Source organism: Sitophilus oryzae, unplaced genomic scaffold (assembly GCF_002938485.1).
Source record: "Sitophilus oryzae breed Bouriz unplaced genomic scaffold, Soryzae_2.0 scaffold_965_pilon_pilon, whole genome shotgun sequence".
In the NCBI taxonomy this organism is placed as follows: Eukaryota; Metazoa; Arthropoda; class Insecta; order Coleoptera; family Curculionidae; genus Sitophilus; species Sitophilus oryzae.
The window spans coordinates 325,012-346,765 of NW_022147600.1; the positions used below are offsets into that span (position 1 = coordinate 325,012).

Here is a 21,754-nt window from a genome sequence, read left to right on the forward strand (position 1 = left end):
ATCTACAACAGTATAATTACTTCTATTTTTATGAATGTTTAAGTTACTTTCTTAATTTTTTTTCAAAATAATGTACCCGGTAGAAATATAGTCTAATGAACCCTGTTTGAAAAACGTTAAATTAAATATCATATTTAAAATACAGTTGTCCTCCTTGTACATGACTACAATACAACTAAAAAAACTAATTTAATAAAAAAAAACAAGTGGTTGTAGAAAAACTTTAAATATTATTTTTTTTATTTTTTAAACATCGAAACTCAAAGGTATAATAACAGGTATCATACTAACCATAAATAGAGTAGGTACCTATGTCATATAAAAATGTTTTGAGTTTTTACTAGAATCGACCCTTGATAAAAAAAAGGGATTAGATTTAAGTTTACCTTTGATCCAGTCTGTATACTATTTCTTTGGATTTTCTCCACGTGTGCAAAAACTACACTAAAACACTATATCTTATAGAAAATAAAATATTGTGCCTTGAATTTGAAGGATTTCATCTGAAAAATTATTAATTTGGAAGAAAACCGGCAACAAGCGGCAGAAAATAATAATATTTCCGTGCAGTCTTCTGGCGGCAACGACCAACGGACGGCCAGGACGTTAGTGTGCGCTATATCATTTGATTTAATGGTTTTAGAGTTAGGTGCGGCCTGGCCGGTGCGACCTGGTCGTCAGTGTGTTTGAGCCCTTAGTTTGGGAGATACAGGATGTAGAAATTTCATTTTTATTTCGATTTTTTCCAAGTAATTTCTGAAGTAACATCACTATTTGGATGAAAATTTGTGTCTGGTAGTTTTTTGACATGAGAAATTTGATTTTGACGTCAACATGACTCCTATTTGTTGGTGGCGCCATCTACATGTGTTTTAACTGTTTTGAAGTGTAATAACGTTTCGTCCGTACCTGTATAAAACTACTGAGTGAAAAAATGTGCATTTCCGTAAATTTTTACGAAAAAATGTCTCTTGGCAAAAATCGCTACAAGCAACCGTTTTCAAGATATTTAGAATGGAAATAGTCAATACATGTCATTATTGACAAAAAAATACTTGACAAAACACGTTGAGCAGATAATTACTTGACTGAAATAATAAATTTGGGAAATTTTTATTTTTTTAAATTAATCATAGGTAAATTATTCTGCGAAAAACTGATGATAAAACAGGTTCTGTTGAACTTTTGACACAAAAACATTTCAAATTTATGATTTCAGTTTGACAACTATTTAGTCAACATGTTTAATTTATGTCAATGATCCCAGGTATTGATAATTTTGATTCCAAATATCTCGAGAAACATTACTAGAGAGACTTTTTACCAAGAGACCTTTTTTACGTAAAAAACGTCGTAAATGAATATTTTTTATTCAGTATTATATAGTATTTATAAAGGTACGGACGAAAAGTTATTAGTCTTCAAACCAGTTAAAAATATGTAGATGGCGCCCTCTACAAGTAGGAGTCATATTGACACCAAAATCAAATTTGTCATGTCAAAAAACCTCCAACACCAATTTTCATCCAAATATTGACGTTACTTCAGAAATTATTTTGAAAAAATTGAAATAAAAATAAAACTTCTACACCCTATATCTCCGAAACTAAGCATTTAAGGACATACATTTATACGAACTTTTTACTTATCTGCAGAATATGCTGCCGAAGTTTCCGGAATACATTTCGGACCACCCTGTATATATTATTATATCCATAGGTAGTTTTTTCTTTTTCTTGGGTATGAGGTTTTTTTTCACTTCAGACTTAAATCAGATAGAACACTTCAGCAACCTGCTTGGACCAATAAGTGAACAAAAATTCGACAACGAGGAACCGAAGCCAACAATCGAAATGCCTATCAACTGCGACACGCCAACGAAAACAGAAATACAAAAGGCTATTAAAACACTTAAGAACAATAAAGCAGCCGGTCCCGATAGCGTCCCTGCAGACCTCCTCAAAGCAGATCCTAGCACAGCAGCAGACATACTGCATCCTCTAATTACACGAGCTTGGGTATCTAACATCATCCCAGATGAATGGAAACAGGGTCTCATTATTAAACTCCCTAAAAAAGGAGATACCACTAACTGTGACAACTGGAGAGGTATTGTTTTGTTAAACACCATTCACAAGATAATATTCTCTATAGTTCATTTAAGGTTAAACTCCTATATAGAGCCTACTCTGAGAGAGAACCAAGCTGGTTTCCGACCGAACCACTCGTGCATTGACCATATTAACACATTGCGCATTATCATAGAGCAGTCAATAGAATTTAGGTCACCTTTATTCTTATTATTCATAGATTTCGTCAAAGCTTTTGACAGTATCCCCCATGCGATGGTATGGAAAACTCTAAAAGAAAAAGGTGTTCCGGAAAAACTAATTAATATAATCAAGGAACTCTACAGAAACACAGAATGCAATGTGCTGCACAACGGTAGAACCAGCGACAGTTTAACTTAGGGACAGGAGTAAAGCCGGGTTGCACATTATCGCCGCTTCTATTTAATATCGTGCTCGACAGCGTTTTGACTAAAGCCACAGCAAACATTAGGGGAGTACAATGGACTCTGACATAGCATCTGACGGATCTTGATTATGCTGATGATATCTGTCTCACAACGCAATCCTTCAAAAACATGGAAGTGATGCTCAGACGTCTAAAAACAGAAGCAGACAAAGTAGGATTAAGCATAAACATCGACAAAACAAAGTCAATGCGCATTAACACAAACAACAACACTCCATTCAATGTAGGAATCAAACATGTCGAGAATGTAACAGAGTTTACTTACCTGGGAAGTATTGTAACAGCAAACGGTGGCGCAGACGCGGATATTGTCAGCAGGATCAGGAAGGCGCAGCGAGCCTTTGGTCAACTAAAATCAGTTTGGACCTCCCGTCAACTCTCCATACAAACAAAATTAAGAATATTCAATTCCAACGTCATACCAGTTTTATTATATGGCTGCGAGACATGGAGAGTGACAGAAATATCCATCAACCGTCCACAGGTGTTTATCAATCGCTGCTTGCGGAAAATACTTAAAATCGTTTGGCTAGACACTATACGTAACACCGACCTGCTTCATCTTACAAACCAACAAGAAGTAGGCATTGAAATCCGCAAAAGAAAATGGGGTTGGATAGGTCACACTTTGCGAAAACCTGATAGTAATATAGCGAGATCAGCGTTGGAGTGGAATCCCCAAGGAAAAAGAAAGCAAGGACGACCTGCTCAAACATGGAGACGTTCCATACTGGATGAGCTTCAACAAGTAGGGTCAACATGGAAGGAAGCAAAAACATCTGCCAAAAACAGAACCCGATGGAGAGCTTTCACTGAAGCCCTTTGCTCCGCGAAGGAGATATAGGATCCTATATATATGAGGTTTTTTTATTAAATTGAAAGATGGAAACTTTTTTTATGCGACGTTTCGCTCCAACATAGTAGGCTTTTTCAGACACTTTATTCTAAAAAGCCGCCAATTTTGCTAGAGCCCAGCCAGGCTCAAGTCCAGGCCGGACAGGGCCAGGCGGGGGCACCAGGCCTCCCCGCAAATCCGGCCACGCCCAGTCGGCTCGCCAAGCAGAGCGCTCAAACTCTGTGTCTCGCTATTGCATGCCTCCGTATGCCACTTTCACCCCACCAGATCCTACGGCACGTAATTTTAAAATTATTTTATATATTATGCACATTGCCTCTCTATATACAGGGTGTCCCAGGCTGAGCGTGCATTAGAAGTTTCTAGAGAACCACAATGTCTAGTTCGGGGATTTTTTGCACATCATTGTTTTAGAATGAGATATCTATTGATTAAAAATATTTTCAATATGGCGGCACTGTTGACAGTTACTTTCTTATTTTAAATGGGTGCCCCCATTTTTTATTACATACTTAAATTCTCTTCTCTGTAAAATTCTATGAATATTGATGTTAAACACTCTATATCTAACATTAACCGTTTTTGAGAAAAAAATTATTTAAATTTTTTAGACGAAAAAAACTACCTGTCAAAAAAATTTGTATAGCCTAAAAGTCAAATTTAGTGATTACCACAGCCACTGTGACATAAAGAGAAGACATGTGGCTATCTATTTCAAAAATTATATTATTCAAATGACATATAATAATGGCGGTAGCTGTCATGGAATTGAGCGATTAAAAAATTATTTTTTCAAATGGAAACCAACTTTTTTTATTTCACTAGTGAAAAGGTTTTTCAATTCGTTACTTTCTGACTATACATGTTCCTATACCTAAAATAATTCGTTTTTAAGTTATTTAAGATTTAGTTTTAAAGCCTATATTTTTCTTGATTTGAACCAGTAGCCTATGTCGTCAAGCGATGAAAAACATTAGATCTGGCCATGTCACATTGTGACACTTTGTTCAAAATGCAGCATGTTATCGATCATCATTTCCAAGCCAACTTGCGCTGTTTTTTCGATCATACGGAATATTATTAATAATATCGACTATTAGATATTATTAATAATACTAAAGAGCGAAAATACGAGATATATATTTATAAATACTCTTAAGCAGGCAGTATTTATAATGTAGGAAATTCAAATAATTCGTTTTCTGATAGATGGAAATAATTGTCTGACTGTTTGACACTGTGTTGACACTTAATGTCAAAAGAAGCTAGATAAAATCAAGAAAAATATACGTTTTGAAATTAAATATTAAATAACTTAAAAACTATTTATTTTAGATATAGGAACATGTATTATTAAAAAATAACGATTTGAAAAATCTTTTCACTAGTGAAATAAAAAAAGTAGGTTTCCATTTGAAAAAAATGAATTATACTAATTTTTTAATCGCTCAATTCCATGACAGCTGCGGTCATTATTATATGACATTCGAACAGTTTAATTTTTGAAATAGATAGCCATATGTCTTCTCTTTATGGCACAGTGGCTGCGGTAATCACTGAATTTGACGTTAAGGCTATACACAGATCTTTGACAGGCAGTTTTTTTCGTCCAAAAATTTTAAATATTTTTTTTCTCAAAAACGGTTAATCTTAGGTATAGAGTGTTTAATATCAAAATTCATTAAATTTTACAAAGAATTTAAGTATGCAATAAAAAATGGGGGCACCCATTTAAAATAAGAAAGTTGCTGTCAACTTCCGGTATTTCCGGAAGAGCCGCCATATTGAAAATATTTTTAATCGATCGATCTCGTAGATATTGTGGTTCTCTCGAAACTTCTAATGAACGCTCAGCCTGGGACACCCTGTATACCCATAAAAAAGTTTGTTTCTACCTTAGTTTCTACATCTTTCCGTTTTCGTATTAGCAACCGAGGCGAATGAGGTGCGCCATCCTGTATAATTTTACATATAAAATATTAACAATCGACATTTCCAAGTCAACTTTACTTTTTTGGATAATGCGGTATTATTCAAAAGGTTGAACATGGGCGCCGGACAGGGGGGGCATTTGCCCCCACCTGGATCACCGAAACAATAAAAATAAAAATTATCTTCTTACATCCATCTGTAAAAAAATAATCATTATTATGAAATATTTAGGTGTTACCTGTAAAATAATAAAAAATGTGGTAATTATTGGGAAAACTGGAAATCGGCCGATTTTCACCAAAATATTATACACACTATTTTGAGGTCGTAGATTACGAATCTATTTTTTTCTTGGCGGCCTCTTACCGTTTTTCAGAAAAACGGAAAATTATTTCAACATTGAATTTTTCTTTATTTCGGCCCTATAAAGTAATAATTTCACTATATTTTCATTATATTATAGTTTATCTAAAAGCCACACTTGATTGGGGATAGAAAAATGTTCAATATTTTACTGAAAAACACTTTTCTTAACAAAATAACAAAGAAAATTGAGACCAGATGGAAGTTTGACATTTGATATATCCTTCTTTCTCTCTCCTATGTAATGAGAGAGACAAATATATTCTAGACCTAATCTAGAATTTTGAAAATTTACAACGTTGCCATATCTTCTATTTTTTCGGGTGATTAGGGATATTAAATAAATTACCTATTATGAGATCGACAATAATTAAATATACACCTATATCCACAAAGTTACGCGGAAGAGTTTTGATTGCATTGGTTTTAACTTCTTTGCGGAGGGGGTTAATTTTTTTTGATATAATATAACAACAAAAGATTAACACCCTCCGCATGGAAGTTGTAACCAATGCAATCAAAACTCTTTCGTGCAACTTCGTGGGTATAAATAGTCAGATCTCGTTGGTAAAATAGCACTTAAGGGAAGGAGCCGTTCTTCTGGCGACCCCCTTTCGTAATTCCAGAATGAGCGAAAAAAGCACGCTAAATTTACGTTTAGCAACATTGCTTTAAATGCCAGAAACAGATAAGCTTACTTCGGGTTTCTCTTATTACCGATTCTGAACCGTCCTAGAACTGTGATGCGTACGCGCAGAAGGAAGTATGAAGACATTATTTCATTTGCGCATACGCTGCAGAGTTCTAGGACGGTTCAGAATTGGTAATAACAAGAACCCGAACAAAGCTATAACCTAACATTTTCAGATTGTTTACAAATTTATTTTAGCAAATTTTCCTCTATTATACATAAAATTGGTTAAAAAAGCAACAGAAAATAGCAAAAACACCATTGATTATTGAATACCTAACAAAATATGTGCTAGAAAACCTTAAAAATATGAGAAATTAAGAAAAATTCGATATTGAATTATTTTCCGTTTTTCTGAGAGACGCCGAAAGGAAAAAGTTCCGATTCGTAGTCTACGACTTCAAAATAGGGTGTATACCAATTTTGGTGAAAATCGTACGATTTCCAGTTTTCCCAATAATTACCAAAAATGTGTTTCAATTTTTTATTCATTTTTACCTTGCCCCCCCACCCCCAAATTTCATTCTTCCGGCGCCCATGGGTAAATAAAGGATATAAACATTTAATTACAAAAATTTTAAAAGATAGCCAAATATAAATTTTAATTACAAGTAATATCTATGTACACATATTTTACTTAACAATTACTTAAACAATTTCAATCAATATAGTTTCCGCTGTCAGTGAATCACTTTTATCTAATATTTTTAGACGAGTTTTTAAAGTATTAATTGTTTCCTTATAACGTCTAACTTTTTGATTGAGAACCCTAATTTTTTTACTTTTTTCTCGAGATCTTAGTTCTAGCTGAAACAATTTATTCCGTAGAGAACTCTCTGCTCCTTGAGGCTTAAAGCAGAAACATTCCTTACTAGGAAGGGCTTTCTCTTCTAATTCACTGTCACTATCATTAGATACTGATGGTACAGGTTCTCCGAAAAGTTCAGAACTAGTTGTAGAAGACCTCCGAGTAGCCTAGAAACAAATTTTCATTTATAAAGAAGAATATATAATAATTTGAATATTATAGTTAGAAACCTAAGATTTATCAGCACCCAAGTGAGTAAAAGAATTAAATCAAAATTATCTTAAAATTAGTTTTTTTGCGCAAAATATAGCTGACTAGACCATATTTACAGATCCATAATCTATACAGGATGAGTCTTAAATAAGTTCAAATATTTTCAGGGGTGGTATATTTCGATCCCAGAAACACGTCTATGAGGGTTTTCGCAAAAAAGGCGTTGAAAATCATGCATCTTCTTTTAAATTTCCTTGTATATTTTTCGAAAACTGCCTGCTCACCGTAAATTTTCCCACGGTCTAATTTTTTAATCTCTGATATTACCATGGTTACGGCACTAAAAGGGATGTCACATTGCCACTTCCTAAATGGCTTATATTTCTATTTATTCTTCTGAGAACAAGAAATGAAATGTTCTGAATTAACAAGTAAAAATTGCTGAAAAGGGGTGAAAATTTCAGAAAAGGTGTGAACAAAATACCCTGTATTATGAAGTGCAGAAATATTAGTTGGTGCCATATTATGATTAATTTACTATTTCAATATTCACATAACAAATAACTCTATAATAAAAAACACCCCTTTAAACCGGTTTTAAGTTTAATTATAACTTTATGTATAGCATACATTACTACATCTCTACTTAATAACTCTAATAACGAACGAATACGTCTGTTTTGAGTGTAATAAATTGTTTTTGCTCGATTTTAAGTCATACCTTGTCAACACAAGCCAATCTCTACCCAATATTTATCTTACTGAGAGTTTGCGTCTATTAAAATAAAGTGGTTGGAATTCAAAATTTCTTACCTATACATCTCCCTGTGGTATTGAGTGTACTCCTCACGCAATGTATTGCAATTTTTCAAATAAGAAAATAATGAGCTTGACAAAATCAAAAACGATTTTTACTTTATTTCAAAATTTAAATAAATTTGACATTGGTTTTTTATTCTGTCAAGTGTGGTCGCTGTCAAATAAGTGTCAGTTTTGACGTAATAAGTAATATCTTATTAGAGAAGAACATTCTTATTAGAGATCGATAGTTGATTATTGCGTACAGTATTATGAAAACTACATTTCAACAGCATGTAATAATATCAAAAATATAAATATAGTCTGTGAAACGAATAACTTTGAATTTGACAGTTCCCGCGGGCTTTTCTAGTATTAATTTTATGAGGTTAGCAACATAGACAAACAGAAAAATTAAAAGACTGCCAGAAGACATACGACGCGCAGGCAAATGTTCCTGTAGCGCATCGACGCCAGTGTCGAAATACGTCCATCTACCTATCTGTGTTTCGACACTAGTCCGTTAGTCTTAGCATATTCAGAAAGAACACGCTAACCTCTAGCGTTGCCAATTTGTGGGGAATTCCCCAAATTTTGGGGAATTCGGAGCCGATTGGGAATTTTGTGGGGATTAGCAATAGGCGGCGAAAATAAGGGGAGTTTCAATATTTTATTGCTGATTGAAAATGGCGTAAAATTTTTAGCTTTAAAAACGGAGCGGGATGATATATCTTTCCCAACTTAAAAATTATAATCTGCTTTTTACTTGTGCTTCCCTTTGCAAATGCTTCAGTTGAAAGAAAATTTAGTGACCTCAAATTATTTAATGACTATTAGGGAAGGGATTAAAAAACAAGGAGGTAATTTACAGTTTAATCCCTCTAACATATATAATAAATATTGTATTTTTATTAAATTTTTTTTTTGTTAAAATAATCATATGGCGAATTTTTGGTGAATCGGGACATTTTTCTCCACAAATTGGCGAATTTAATTTAGATTTTTGGGTAGTTTAGAAAATTGACATTGGCAACGCCGCTAACCTCATTCTTTTGTTTGTTCAAAAACCGGCACACGGCGTAGTTGGGCGTAGTACAAGGCTTGATCATTTTTTAAGAAATTTTTGATTGTAAATTTTACTTTTGTGCAAACTAAACAGTTGTTTTTTATTAAAAAATAGCAGACAAAGGTAAGAAAGGTAATGTCCATGCAGAAGTTTTTATTTCACAGGCTATTCTTTCTAGAAATTATACCATCCAACCCTCCTATTTAATTATTAAATGAAAGTGTGAAAGAGATATCAAGGGCTATTCTGTTAAAATATCATCCGGCCAGTCTAGGCCCTGTTGTGAACCAGAAGGTCTGCTAAGTTGGACGTTGGATATAGAATGGAAGGAATATCATGGCCGAGAACAAGGTTTGTCCCTTAAAAGGTTTGTTTCTAATAGGCAGTAAAACCAAAAATTACTGTGAATCTTCATATTCTAGGCCTGTAAAGATAAATAATTCCTGGAGCCATCTCGAGGTATAGTACTCAAGTCGGAGCGAATCAGTTGATAGCACGATGAAAAGAAATAATAGCCATCATAAAACTGTAAATATGTATATAACTAGTACAATGTAGCTATTTAACTGTAAGTACAATGTAGCTAGATATTTAGTAGAATAGGGGTATTAGAAATTAATACAAAATACAATAATTGGTCATTCTTTCCATTCCCATTCAATTCTTCCCATTTAATCGTTTTCCCATAAAAAAAGGAAAATTAAAATTAAGAGTGCCCTAACCAGGGTTAGTGAAATAAATGGAGATAGTCAAATTTTATATTAGCGTGTAAGACTTTGAATAAAAAGGTGTATAAGGATTATAAATGCTGTATTTATATCCTTTAATATCATGATAATATAAAATTTGAGTAGGTATCTCCATTTATTTCACTGTTTTTGGTTAAGGGCACTCTTAGTTTTAATTGCCTTAAAAATAATAAGTATAATATTAATTTAAATCTCCCGCTCTTTCATAGTTCGTTCCTGTAGCCAACTAGAGGGCGCCAAAAGCGCAATCTCCCAACATTTTACCACGCGATTTACCACTCTCTAAACTATTAACTTTCTCTATGGTTAGCAACTTGCGGCCATGCTGACGCAATGCCGTCTCTAATAGAACAGCCTCGGAGCGAGATTTATGACGTCACGCTAGTTAAATACTAGGGATTAATAAATATGTTGTAAAATACATGGAAAACATAATAATTCCTCGTATTTTTGGTTTGTATTTTAAAAATGATATAGTTTACATGAAATATGCATAATATACAATTAATAAATACAATATATATACCTATTTATAGTAATAAATACTTTCGCAAATAAACTATGAACCATACAAATGCAGCAAATGTTTTACAATATACAAATAATGAATAGGTACATAAGATAATGGGTAAAGTGTAAAATATATATTAAATTTTGGAGTTTGAAAATCGATCTAATTTAACAAACAACATTCATGTCTACTGCTTACTATGACTGAAATCGTACTTCATAGTCAATGTAGATAGTTTTAGTGTTAAGAATAATCATTTTAAAAAATGCGTGGTCAGCTTTTGACAAGTTTATATTAGTTTATTAATTACAGTAAACATTATGTGGTGTGTGGTGTGAATATTTTATATGTAATTTTTTGGATTATATTCGACACTATTTTTTTCATATGACAACACTAATAAAGGCTATGATGTTTTTTTTAAACCACTTTTTTTAAACCAAAAAAAAAATGAAAAAACAAATGAAAACTCAATCAGCGTTTTTCCCGAACCTAAATCCCAAGAAAATCAAAAATTTTAGAATAATTTTACATATAAAATGACAGCGATCTTTATTTCATAGCCATCGCTGACGCCTCTTTTTCTATGATATTGTATTATTTGCAAATATAATATTTCGAACATTGATACTTGCAAAATATACATATACATTTTGTGAATGCAAATAATAATACAAAATATATTTTACATTTTACCCATTATCTTATGTACCTATTCATTATTTGTATATTGTAAAACATTTGCTGCATTTATATTTATATTGTATTATGGTGGGTTCATACTTCGAGTATTAGCCCTAACCTTACCCTTAACATTAACCCTAAGAAATTAACCTTGAGAACTTAAGGAAATGCCGTTTATACTTCTCCTACTTGCCTTAACAAAATAATCAATATTCTCGTAGGCGCTTGCGCTCATTTAAAACATATGTTTTGAACTAACCTAAATTCACAATTATTATTTAAATTTCTAATACTACAGAAACTAATTTTTACATTAATAATTTCTAAATCAAAAAATACTTTATTTATTAACATTTATAAACCGTCATATTCAACATGTCAATGTTATTTCGAGAATTCTTAAAACCCCTAGTTTTGAGCATGCGCGATTCAGTTTTGAATTAGCATTAGCCCTAAGAATATAAAATATCCCAACCTGTTAGGACTAAGGCTAATGTTAGGACCGATACAACGGAAGCATGAACGCTAGCGTTCCTTAACGTCGATTCATATTCTTAGGGTTAGGGCTAATGTTAGTGTTAGGGCTAAGATCGGAAGCATGAATCCACCATTATATTCATAGTTAATTTGCCAAAGTATTTATTACTATAAATAGGTATATATATTGTATTAATTAACTGTATATTATGTATATTTCATGAAAACTGTATCATTTTTAAAATACAAACCAAAAATACGAGGAATTATTATGTTTTCCATGTATTCTACAGAATATTTATTAATTCGTAGTATCTAACTAGCCTGACGTCATAAATCTCGCTCCGAGGCTGTTCTATTAGAGACGGCATTGGTCTTATATTTAGAAATGTCAAAAGCTGATGACATTTTACTTTTGACGATTGTGTTGATTTTTGCAAGAAGAGAAGAACTGTCACTTGTTTTATTATTTTCTTTTTCTATTTCACGAAAGTAAAAAGAGTTACCTATCTGATTCGTTCAGGCACTCAATTTAAAGAATATCAGTAACTTTTTTGATAGAGGTATTTTATATTTGCCCTGTTGGTAAAAAATAACGGTCAAAATTCATTTTATAGACTATATAAACAAACTGTATCAAGCCACGTGATTTCATTTACACGTTTTCAAACCATAAAGGGTTATCGACAGGATTTTTCTAATTTAATAAATTCGGCCAGGCCCTACTAGGGTTCAGAACCGGGAAATCCCGGTACCAAAAGTACCGAGAATTCCCGGTTCTTTTGAGGCATCAAAGAACTGGGACTCGAAATTTCCCGGTTCTTTCGGTACTTTCGGTACCGATTTTTTTTACTCATTAACAGTAAGGTAAAGTAGCCAATTACTGACCAATCGATTTTTATTAAATATTTTATATAATTTATATAAACGAAAATAATTAATGACAATGGAAGTCCAAAATTATTTTACTATGAGTTAAGTTTTGAATCAGAACTGTAATTTTTTAAATTTTCTCTTTTGATTAATCCCTACTAAAATAATTTCCTCTATAGATTTGTTTCTTGTTCTTCAAGACATAAACTTACCCTACTAGGACTGGCTTCTTCTATCATTTCACTTTCACTATCATGAGAGGTTGATGGTAAAGATTTTACTAAACGTCGAGAACTAGTCATTGATGACCTCTCTGGAGTCTAGAAGAATATATCTAGCATAGCTAACATTTAATTATTCTAATATCTATATAATTATAGATACCTTCTTTTTTTGCAAATATTTAGGAAATTCGGGAAAAATTGTGGGTACTGCTAGATCCAGCAGCCGCCTCTTCGTATCACATTTATAAAACCATCTTTCCTCGAAATGTTTAGAACAAACTCTATCATTATTCGTAGGAGTCCAATGTGCAAGTCTCATTTCTAAAACCCAACGTTTTCGTCTTTCAGGATCTTTTGGAAATCTAAAATTTGTAGAACATTTTTAATAATAATCCCTTTTTAAAATAAATAATTTAAACCTAATATTTAAATAATCTAAAGGTGTGGGTATTTCTAATTGAAGTAGATGTCATAAATAATGGTTATTTATTAAAAAAAATAAAAATATTAAGTTTGAGCCTACGCCTATGGGAAGTATTCTTAGGAAGGAGCATAATGCTATCCATGTATTCATGCATGGTGGGCGGAAAAAGCACCAAAAAAGCCAATGACTAAAGAATACAAGGACAAATAGCTTTGAATAAGAAGACTAAGGAAGGAGCATATCAAAAATCTTAGGTACACCGCGATGGGCCTCAAATATGGCCGATTTAAATTCCGGTTTATCAGTGTCGTTCTAATTTTATTTAAAAAATGTAAAACTATGATGTAGGGTAGACGTGGGGTAGACTCAATAATTTGTTGTTTTATTTTACGTTGTGAATAAATGTTGGTAGTTATTAAAATTGTTATAAAATATATAATTCTAATAAAAATAGATAAGTTATAATAAGTATTTATTACCACAAACATCCGATACGCTACTGAAGCAGGTAAGTCAAATTAACGTATCTAAATTCTTTGACATCTAATTTTTGACAAGTAATAAATAAAAGCTAAAATGCAAGAAAAATATATAATTTAGTTAATTTAAGTGAATTTCATAAATGATCGGTTTACTACACGTATGTATATTATATAGTCACTTACTAGCGAAAAGTTGTTCCATCATTTCACTCAATTTTTGCCGAGATCTACCGCACGCTACACAACCAACTATTTTAGAGTCTTTTCGATAAATCGCGATAGTGTCACTGTTAATTTAAGTGCTGCCACAATTTCCATCTAGATTTACTACCTTTATACAACTATCAGTAGTAGAATAAATAATAAATAACATAAAATAAGCTCCGTAAAGACTGACAAATCCACAAAATTTCAAATCAAATTCAAATGTGTCAAATGAATCGTCAAACAGAACTGTCAAAGATCCCCACCCTAGAGAGCTTTTATGGCGCTTTTTCCGCCCACCATGCATGAATACATGGATAGCATTATGCTCCTTCCTTAGTCTTCTTATTCAAAGACAAATAGCAACCGAAACCAAACTGTGACCATTCTTCCAAACAGTGCCGTGGCACATATTTTTCTTAACATAGCCGATTGGAGCGATATTTATATTTTTGGTAAATATTTTCACTACGCCTCTGGTGTGTCCTGTGGTATCATACTAATTAATTACGAAAAAAACGTATTAAAATGTTAACAAAAGGTACAAAACTAGTATATCGACGTATAGCACATATCAAGTACATATAATATTAGAAAAATAATTATCGAATTCAATAAAAATACGCTAAAAAGGTGTAGTGGACTGTTTATTTCCCTATAAAACGTAACTCCTGGATCTTTCTTATCATTGCGCCTTTTACACTTGAAATTGTAATAGAGTTTATACAAAGTTCACTACACACAACCAACTATTAAAAATCGCTAAATTGTCGCTGATGATTGATCCGTTATGTCCAAAAAAATGGCGTCTAAAGGTCACAAATTTTGCTGCAGCCCGTATATGGCCGTTACATGTCCTCGTATTCTTTAGTCATTGATAAAAGCACTCTAGGGTGGGGATCCTTGACAGTTCTGTTTGACGATTCATTTGACACATTTGAATTTGATTTGAAATTTTGTGGATTTGTCAGTCTTTACGGAGCTTATTTTATGTTATTTATTATTTATTCTACTACTGATAGTTGTATAAAGGTAGTAAATCTAGATGGAAATTGTGGCAGAACTTAAATTAACAGTGACATTATCGCGATTTATCGAAAAAAACTCTAAAATAGTTGGTTGTGTAGCGTGCGGTAGATCTCGGAAAAAATTGAGTGAAATAATGGAACAACTTTTCGCTAGTAAGTGACTATATAATATACATACATGTAGTAAACCGATCATTTATGAAATTCACTTAAATTAACTAAATTATATATTTTCTTGCATTTTAGCTTTTATTCACTACTTGTCAAAGATCAGATGTCAAAGAATTTTGATACGTTAATTTGACTTACCTGCTTCAGTAGCGTATCGGATGTTTGTGTTAATAAATACTTATTATAACTTATCTATTTTTATTAGAATTATATATTTTTATAACAATTTTAATAACTACCAACATTTATTCACATCGTAAAATAAAACAACAAATTAGTGAGTCTACCCCACGTCTACCCTACATCATACTTTTACATTTTTTAAATAAAATTAGAACGACACTGTTAAACCGGAATTTAAGTCGGCCATATTTGAGGCCCATCGCGGTGTACCTAAGATATTTGATATGCTCCTTCCTTAGTCTTCTTATTCAAAGGAAGTATTATATTTTTTTAGGTGGTTACATGTCACGTAATTATAAAAAAAATGTATTAAAACCAATGACTAAAGAATACAAGGTCCAATAACTCCCGAGACCTTAGACAAGGAAAGAGAGAGGACGCGTAACAGAGCGTCGAAAGCGAAGCAAATTTGAACCAAACGAGTTCTGTGAAATTGCGCCATGGGCGTATCATTAGGGTTGGAAGTTCTTAATTAAATTAATTTCGCGTTATTTAGTAAAATTTGAGTATTGTAAGAAATTGATTTATAAAGCGGATTGTTGACAATGTGTATTTGTCAATAGTTTTAAATATTAATCAAATGGTGTATTAGATATAAGAAATCAATGGAATAAAACCAAAAATATTTTTACATTTTATTTATATTAATATTTAATATAACAGTTATGAAATTATAAACTAAAAAATACATAAAAACTTATAAAAATACAACCTATTGACCTTTGAATAATATTGTTTTTGTCAAATAATTCCTAACTGGATCCGAAATTTCCGATTTCCTCTTAGTAATAAAATGTATTCGGATATTAACATATTTTATAATTATAGATTCAATTAGAAAATATATATGATTCGAGTTGGTGTTTAAAATGTGGTCCTGTAATTTTGAAAAATAATTATTTTGAAGGCATACAAACATTACCTTACTTTTTAAGAAATCTATAAAAAATTTTGTAGACAATTTTTTTTCATCAATACGCAAAAAATGCTCGGTAATTTTGCATATTTCGACAATATCTTTACATGGATATGTAAGACCACCACGGTTTTTCTTTGCTATTAGTGAATTTAAGAAACTATTTTTATTACTCGTTAAAGATTCTAAACATTCAACACATTTAATGGATTTCAGCATTTGATGTGCTACGAATCCAGCAATATAAGTCACAATTTGGACTGAACAATTACTAATAACATTTGGATTCATGATGTATTCATGATCAGTCCAAATTAATTGTAGTTGGTATTCCGATAGTATGCTATCTTCATTATCTTGAAGCCTGGACCTTGTCTCGTTTAGGTTAATATTTAAGTCAGGGTTTTTGTATCTTGAAGGCCCTACTAAAATTGGTATATCTTCAAGGGGGATACAATTTCCTAGTCCGCCATCCCGAATTTCTGCGCGTACTAATAATCTTTTATAGGCCGCGGAAAATTGCCTACTGGTTGGATTGTTGTTCCATCCACCTCTAGAACGCACTGAAGAAAAAAAAAGCTCCAAGTGGTCTTGGCTCATTTTATACATTGGAAGATAAATTAGCGATTGTTTTTCTGTTATGAGGTCATAATATAAAAGCAACGTACTTTTAAGGCAAATTATTAACCCCAAAAATCCTGTTTTCCTTTTTGATGTTATAACTAGCTCACCATCAGAAAATTTTAATTGAGCTATATAATTAATGGCTTCATCAATAAACTTTGATGTTAAATTCAAGTTTTTCTCACAAAGAGCCTTTTTAAATTGAGGAGGCACCAGTGACCTACTGTTAAGAACATCAAAAATATTATTAAACATTTTAATAAAATTGCTTGTTGCCTGACAACCTCTGAACTCATCGAGCCCTAGAACATCTTCGCAAAAGGATAACGCATCAGCAACTGAGTTACTCAGTAACTGTACAGCCAGTTTCACCTTCATTTTTTGTTTAAAAAAATTAAGGTGGGCTGTGCGAAGTTTATTGCCTAAATGTAAACCTTCACAATTTTGTAATTTATTAAGTTCTTCCAGAAACTCCCATTTAACAAGCTGCCCACTATTATCAATGAAGCTTTTTCTTTCACCAAATGCGTTCCTAACCAGTTTTAACATATGGCAGTAGTCATAAAAAATGTAAATATTATGGCTATCGCCTATGTTAAAATATGGTTTTAACGTTTGAAAATCGGTTTTACACCCTAAAATATGGGCCATACTAATATTTGAAGGAGCCCCATCAAAAGTTAATGAGGTAACAAACGCCCCAGTTTCACGAAGCAGTTTTATGCATTGCGTTACAAGAGCACTTTTTTGGTTACCATTTAAACCATCCGTAAAAAAATATCCCACTGGCAACTTCCATCTTCCGTTAATACAGGATATCAATAAAACAAATGCCTCTTTTGCCATGGCATTCCCGTCATCCTGCAGATCCACACCATGGTTAACGTAACCATGGAATTTCTTACCATCCCACTCTACATATTTACGAATTGACATTTCGTCAATAATTAAACATAGATAAATAGGTTTAGTTGAAGACAGAACATGCACTTTTAAAATATTAAATGCTTCTTTGTAAAGCCCGGTTCCCATCAACATTCATAAACCATTTGCCAATTGTGCTTCGATGAGGCAAACAACTATCAAATGCTTTACTTAACATAGTCATAGGCCTTTCGTGAAAAGAAACATAACGTAATTGCAAACCTTCTTAATTCGGGAGAGTACTTGGATTTCTTTCCCAAGGTCCGCCTAAGTATTTCTTTGCTAACACCTGGCATATTATTAACTACATTGGAATGTTCCTGTGATAATATGTTTTTGTTTGTCAGTTCTTTCACAATTTGTGATAGAGCTATTATTTTTCTTTTATACCTCTTGACCTTTTGCTTAAGAACCTTAACTTTCTGGGACTTCTTAGAGGATTTCTGCACTGCATGAAATAATTTCCTTCGAAGCCTTTTTTTCTTGGGGTTTCCTCTGGACTTTGAGAAATTACTTCAGCTGATGTAGAAGGTACTTCAATATTTTCTCTACTTCTTTTGGTAGCCTAATTAAAAAAAAAATCAATAACCTTAAAAATGAGAAAAGGATCCACTTACTCGCTTTGGTGTTGACTTTGGTTGAAGATATTTTGGCAATGCCTCGAACTTAATGGGTATGGCTTCACCGAGTAGATAAGTTTTGTTGCTGTCAGTACGATAAAAATATTTTTGTTCAAAATGCTTTGAACCAAGCCTATCACTTGCTGTCGGTTTAAAATCTGTAAGATGCATGTTTCTCACCCAAATTGAGAGTAGCTTCTCATTTTTCAAAGGAAATCTTAAACGAAAGAAAATTAGCAATATTTAATAAAATTAAAACTACAATACTATTATTTCGACATAATTAACATCGATAGGAAAAATTATAATGTAATTCTACCATTAAAAATATCCACGCCACTGGTGAAAAGTTCTTGTTTAATCAAAGTTGACAAATTAACTAAATAATTATGAATGAAAATATTCAAAAGCACTGTTCACACAAAGAAAAATAGTTTACTTAATACAAGCTTAAACTACTGCCTTTAAATTAAATCGATATATTAACTATTCTGTAAGATATTTTATAAAAATTAGACCAGGGCTAAGAACAACGGATAAGTTTTTACCTGTGAAACGTAATTCCCGGCTCCTTCCTATAACTACTGCTATTGCAGCCGTAGGCTGCACAACCAACCATTGTTTTCCACTATAAAATATCAGTCTTTAATTCAATATTCACTTTTAATCACACAAAATACGTTTGGTTCTATTGGACCAACAATATGGCGTCGCATCGAAAATCGGCACAAAACTGAGTCACTGGCAGAATACGAGGTTATCCGTCCCCTCTCTTTCCTTGTCTAAGCCCGAGACCATGTCCCCAAACAGTGCCGTGCCAGAAGGTTAATATAAAAAATGCAGAATTAAATAAAAATTGGAATTTTAATTGTTTTACAAATACTTTTTTAAAGTTATTATTCGATGGTTTTTAATTTAGTTTAAATGTCTGCTTTTTAGAATAAAATGTATTATTAAATTTTTTATCTCAATTTTTAAATTATTTGTAAATGGAACCAAATGTCAACTAAATTCGAAAGTTAACAGACTAGGCATGTTTCATGTTTTTCAATTTCCACGTAATTATGCAGATTTCAACCTAATTAGTGCTTGCTACTTAGCCTTATTTATATAAAACTTAATATTAGGCCAAAAAATGGGTTAAAAGTTTGAATTTCACATTTACGCGCGCTGCGATGACGTATGTAGCCCTCGCCAATATGATTGGCTGGTTTTCGTCTCGAAATAAACTTTGTGGTGAATTTTATGATGTTAGCAGCATTGCTGCTTATTCAATGTCAAAATCACATTGTTTACAATTATTTATTTTTGATTTTAAATTAAATTTGCATTTAAACTATTTTTAATAATGTTAAAAAATTAATTATTCTTCCATTATTGGATAACATTTACCAGTAACTGTAATAAAATGTTTCTGTACGTGCCGAAAAAGATGGAAAATCGTAAATGCTGTTAAGAAAACTTCTCTTAAGCTATGAATGTGAAAGCATTTCAAAGTGAGTTTATATTATGTAATGTTTATAATATGTTTCGTTTGTTAAATCATTAATGACCAGTTTTTTACATGTGGAAGAAGGTGGGGGAAAATTAATTTGAAAAAAATGCAATTCCTGATAACTATAAATGTTATACCTGTGAAACGTAACTCCTGGCTCTTTCTTATCGTTGCGGCTTTTGCACTTGAAAGCTGAACAAATCACCATTGTAATAAAGTTTATAAAAAGTTCACTACACACAACAAACCAGAGAACAAACTATTAAAAATTGGTAAAATTGTCGCTAGTGATACATCCGCTGTCTCCAAAAAATGGCGTCTAACAACACAAATTGACAAATTCTCTTCCAACCCGTCTATGAGCGTTACGTGTCCTTGGTATTCTTTTAGTCTGTAAAATAATATATTAAGACGTTAAGAAAATGTACAGGGTGGGTCAAATTGGATGTTTTTAAAGGGAAACACCCTTTTCTGTAGGAGATAGACGAAAACTAATATCGGTACCTGGAGCTATCACCGTTTCAGAGTTACGGGGTGTTTTCAAAAATGTGCATTTTAAACAAATCGCTGTACCTTTTTTGCTACGGAAAATTTTGTATTTTTGTGAAAACATTTCCAAAGCACCTTTTTACGTAGAATTTAATGGTTTAAGTATATTTTTTTTAAATTAATAATTTAAGAATTACCAACAGAAAATTTGGTTTTTTTTATATGGGACACCCTGTATATTTTTAATTTATTGAAAATAATATAAAATTACCTTTCCAAAAATATAGCACACTTGATATTTTGCTCGGGTGTTCTTCGCAATATAGAGTTTTTAAAAACTCGTCTAAAAAACTTTGAATAAGTAGGCTTTGAACGCAAAAATGTTGCAATGCAAAAAAATTCTAGCTGTGAGCAGGAATTAAAACGCAAATAATATTTGCAATGAGAGATGCAGTATTTTATAACAATTTATACTATATTTAACATCATCAACGTATTTAAACTATATCTGATAAGAATAAAAATTAATAGCAAACCAAGATATGAGATTTTGCTACAGGCGTTCGACATATCGACCGTCTTCTGTTATGGAAAGACGGGACCGTTTTTGAACATTTCTCGTGGAATTCATTAACTCAGTAGGGGTGAAAGATACCCTCGCATAACCGCTAAGTACTTCTAATTCTTGTCTATTGCCCGTATAAACAATTTAAAAAGAAGAACCTTGATTCTTCGGCTAAGATAAAATCCATAGGCTCTAAGTCCGGCGGCGTCGACGGCCAACGGCTGGGATCTTGGTTAGCTATTCAATTACTCTCGAAATTGGCCGCAAAAATTTGCTGATAACTTCAGCATTCTGAGACGGTGCCTCGTCTTGTTGGAAAAATATGTTTTCGAGTTCCATTAGGGGCAGATCATCAATAAGGGGTCCAAAGCCTACTAGTTAAAAGTGCCAAACTTTTAAAAATTCTGTATTTCGAAGGGGGCTATAACAAAATATCAAGTGTGCTATATTTTTGGAAAGGTAATTTTAAGTGCATTTCAGCTAATTAAAAATATACAGGATGTCCCAAATAAAAAATCATTTTTTTTGTTGATAACTCTTAAATTATTAATTTAAAAAAAATTATACTTAAACCATTAAATTCTAGGTAAATAGGTGCTTTGAAAATGTTTTCACAAAAATAGAAAATTTTCCATAGCAAAAAAGTTACAGCGATTTGTTAAAAATGCACAACTTTTTACGTAGAATTTAATGGTTTAAGTATATTTTTTTCGCCCCGTAACTCCGACACGGTAACATGGTAACATATCGATGTGCGGTTTTCACCGTCATGTTTTTGATAAAAATTGAGCTCCAGACATCGTTATTAGTTTTCGTCTATCTCCTATAGAAAAAGGTGTTTCCCTT

The 21,754-nt window shown here is 32.3% G+C and overlaps 2 protein-coding genes across 2 annotated transcripts; both read right to left on the reverse strand.

Moving 5' to 3' along the window:
- Positions 1-6,941: 6,941 nt before the first annotated feature.
- On the reverse strand, positions 6,942-21,095 carry LOC115891088 (THAP domain-containing protein 1 A-like). The gene is made up of 6 exons (XM_030911487.1): positions 21,067-21,095; positions 20,103-20,245; positions 19,992-20,046; positions 12,944-13,145; positions 12,772-12,879; positions 6,942-7,355 (listed from the first exon to the last, which is right to left on the reverse strand). Exons 1-6 carry the CDS (start codon positions 21,093-21,095, stop codon positions 7,029-7,031), a joined length of 864 nt encoding a protein of 287 aa, XP_030767347.1. The 3' UTR covers positions 6,942-7,028.
- Positions 18,029-19,171, reverse strand: LOC115891078 (THAP domain-containing protein 1-like). The gene is made up of 4 exons (XM_030911479.1): positions 18,908-19,171; positions 18,357-18,576; positions 18,130-18,304; positions 18,029-18,059 (listed from the first exon to the last, which is right to left on the reverse strand). Exons 1-4 carry the CDS (start codon positions 18,976-18,978, stop codon positions 18,040-18,042), a joined length of 486 nt encoding a protein of 161 aa, XP_030767339.1. The 5' UTR covers positions 18,979-19,171; the 3' UTR covers positions 18,029-18,039.
- Positions 21,096-21,754: the final 659 nt, after the last annotated feature.

Excerpts from the sequence above, each read along its gene's own strand:
- LOC115891078 (XM_030911479.1), bottom strand. The coding sequence starts at position 18,978 with ATGGTTGGTTGTGCAGCCTACGGCTGCAATAGCAGTAGTTATAGGAAG. Across the intron at positions 18,577-18,907 it reads CCGGGAATTACGTTTCACAG|ATTTCCTTTGAAAAATGAGA; the intron begins GTAAAAACTTAT and ends CTTTCGTTTAAG. Across the intron at positions 18,305-18,356 it reads CAAAGTCAACACCAAAGCGA|GCTACCAAAAGAAGTAGAGA; the intron begins GTAAGTGGATCC and ends TTTTTTAATTAG.
- LOC115891088 (XM_030911487.1), bottom strand. The coding sequence starts at position 21,095 with ATGGATTTTATCTTAGCCGAAGAATCAAG. Across the intron at positions 20,047-20,102 it reads TTTTAATAGTTTGTTCTCTG|CTTTCAAGTGCAAAAGCCGC; the intron begins GTTTGTTGTGTG and ends TGATTTGTTCAG. Across the intron at positions 12,880-12,943 it reads AATATTTGCAAAAAAAGAAG|ACTCCAGAGAGGTCATCAAT; the intron begins GTATCTATAATT and ends ATATTCTTCTAG.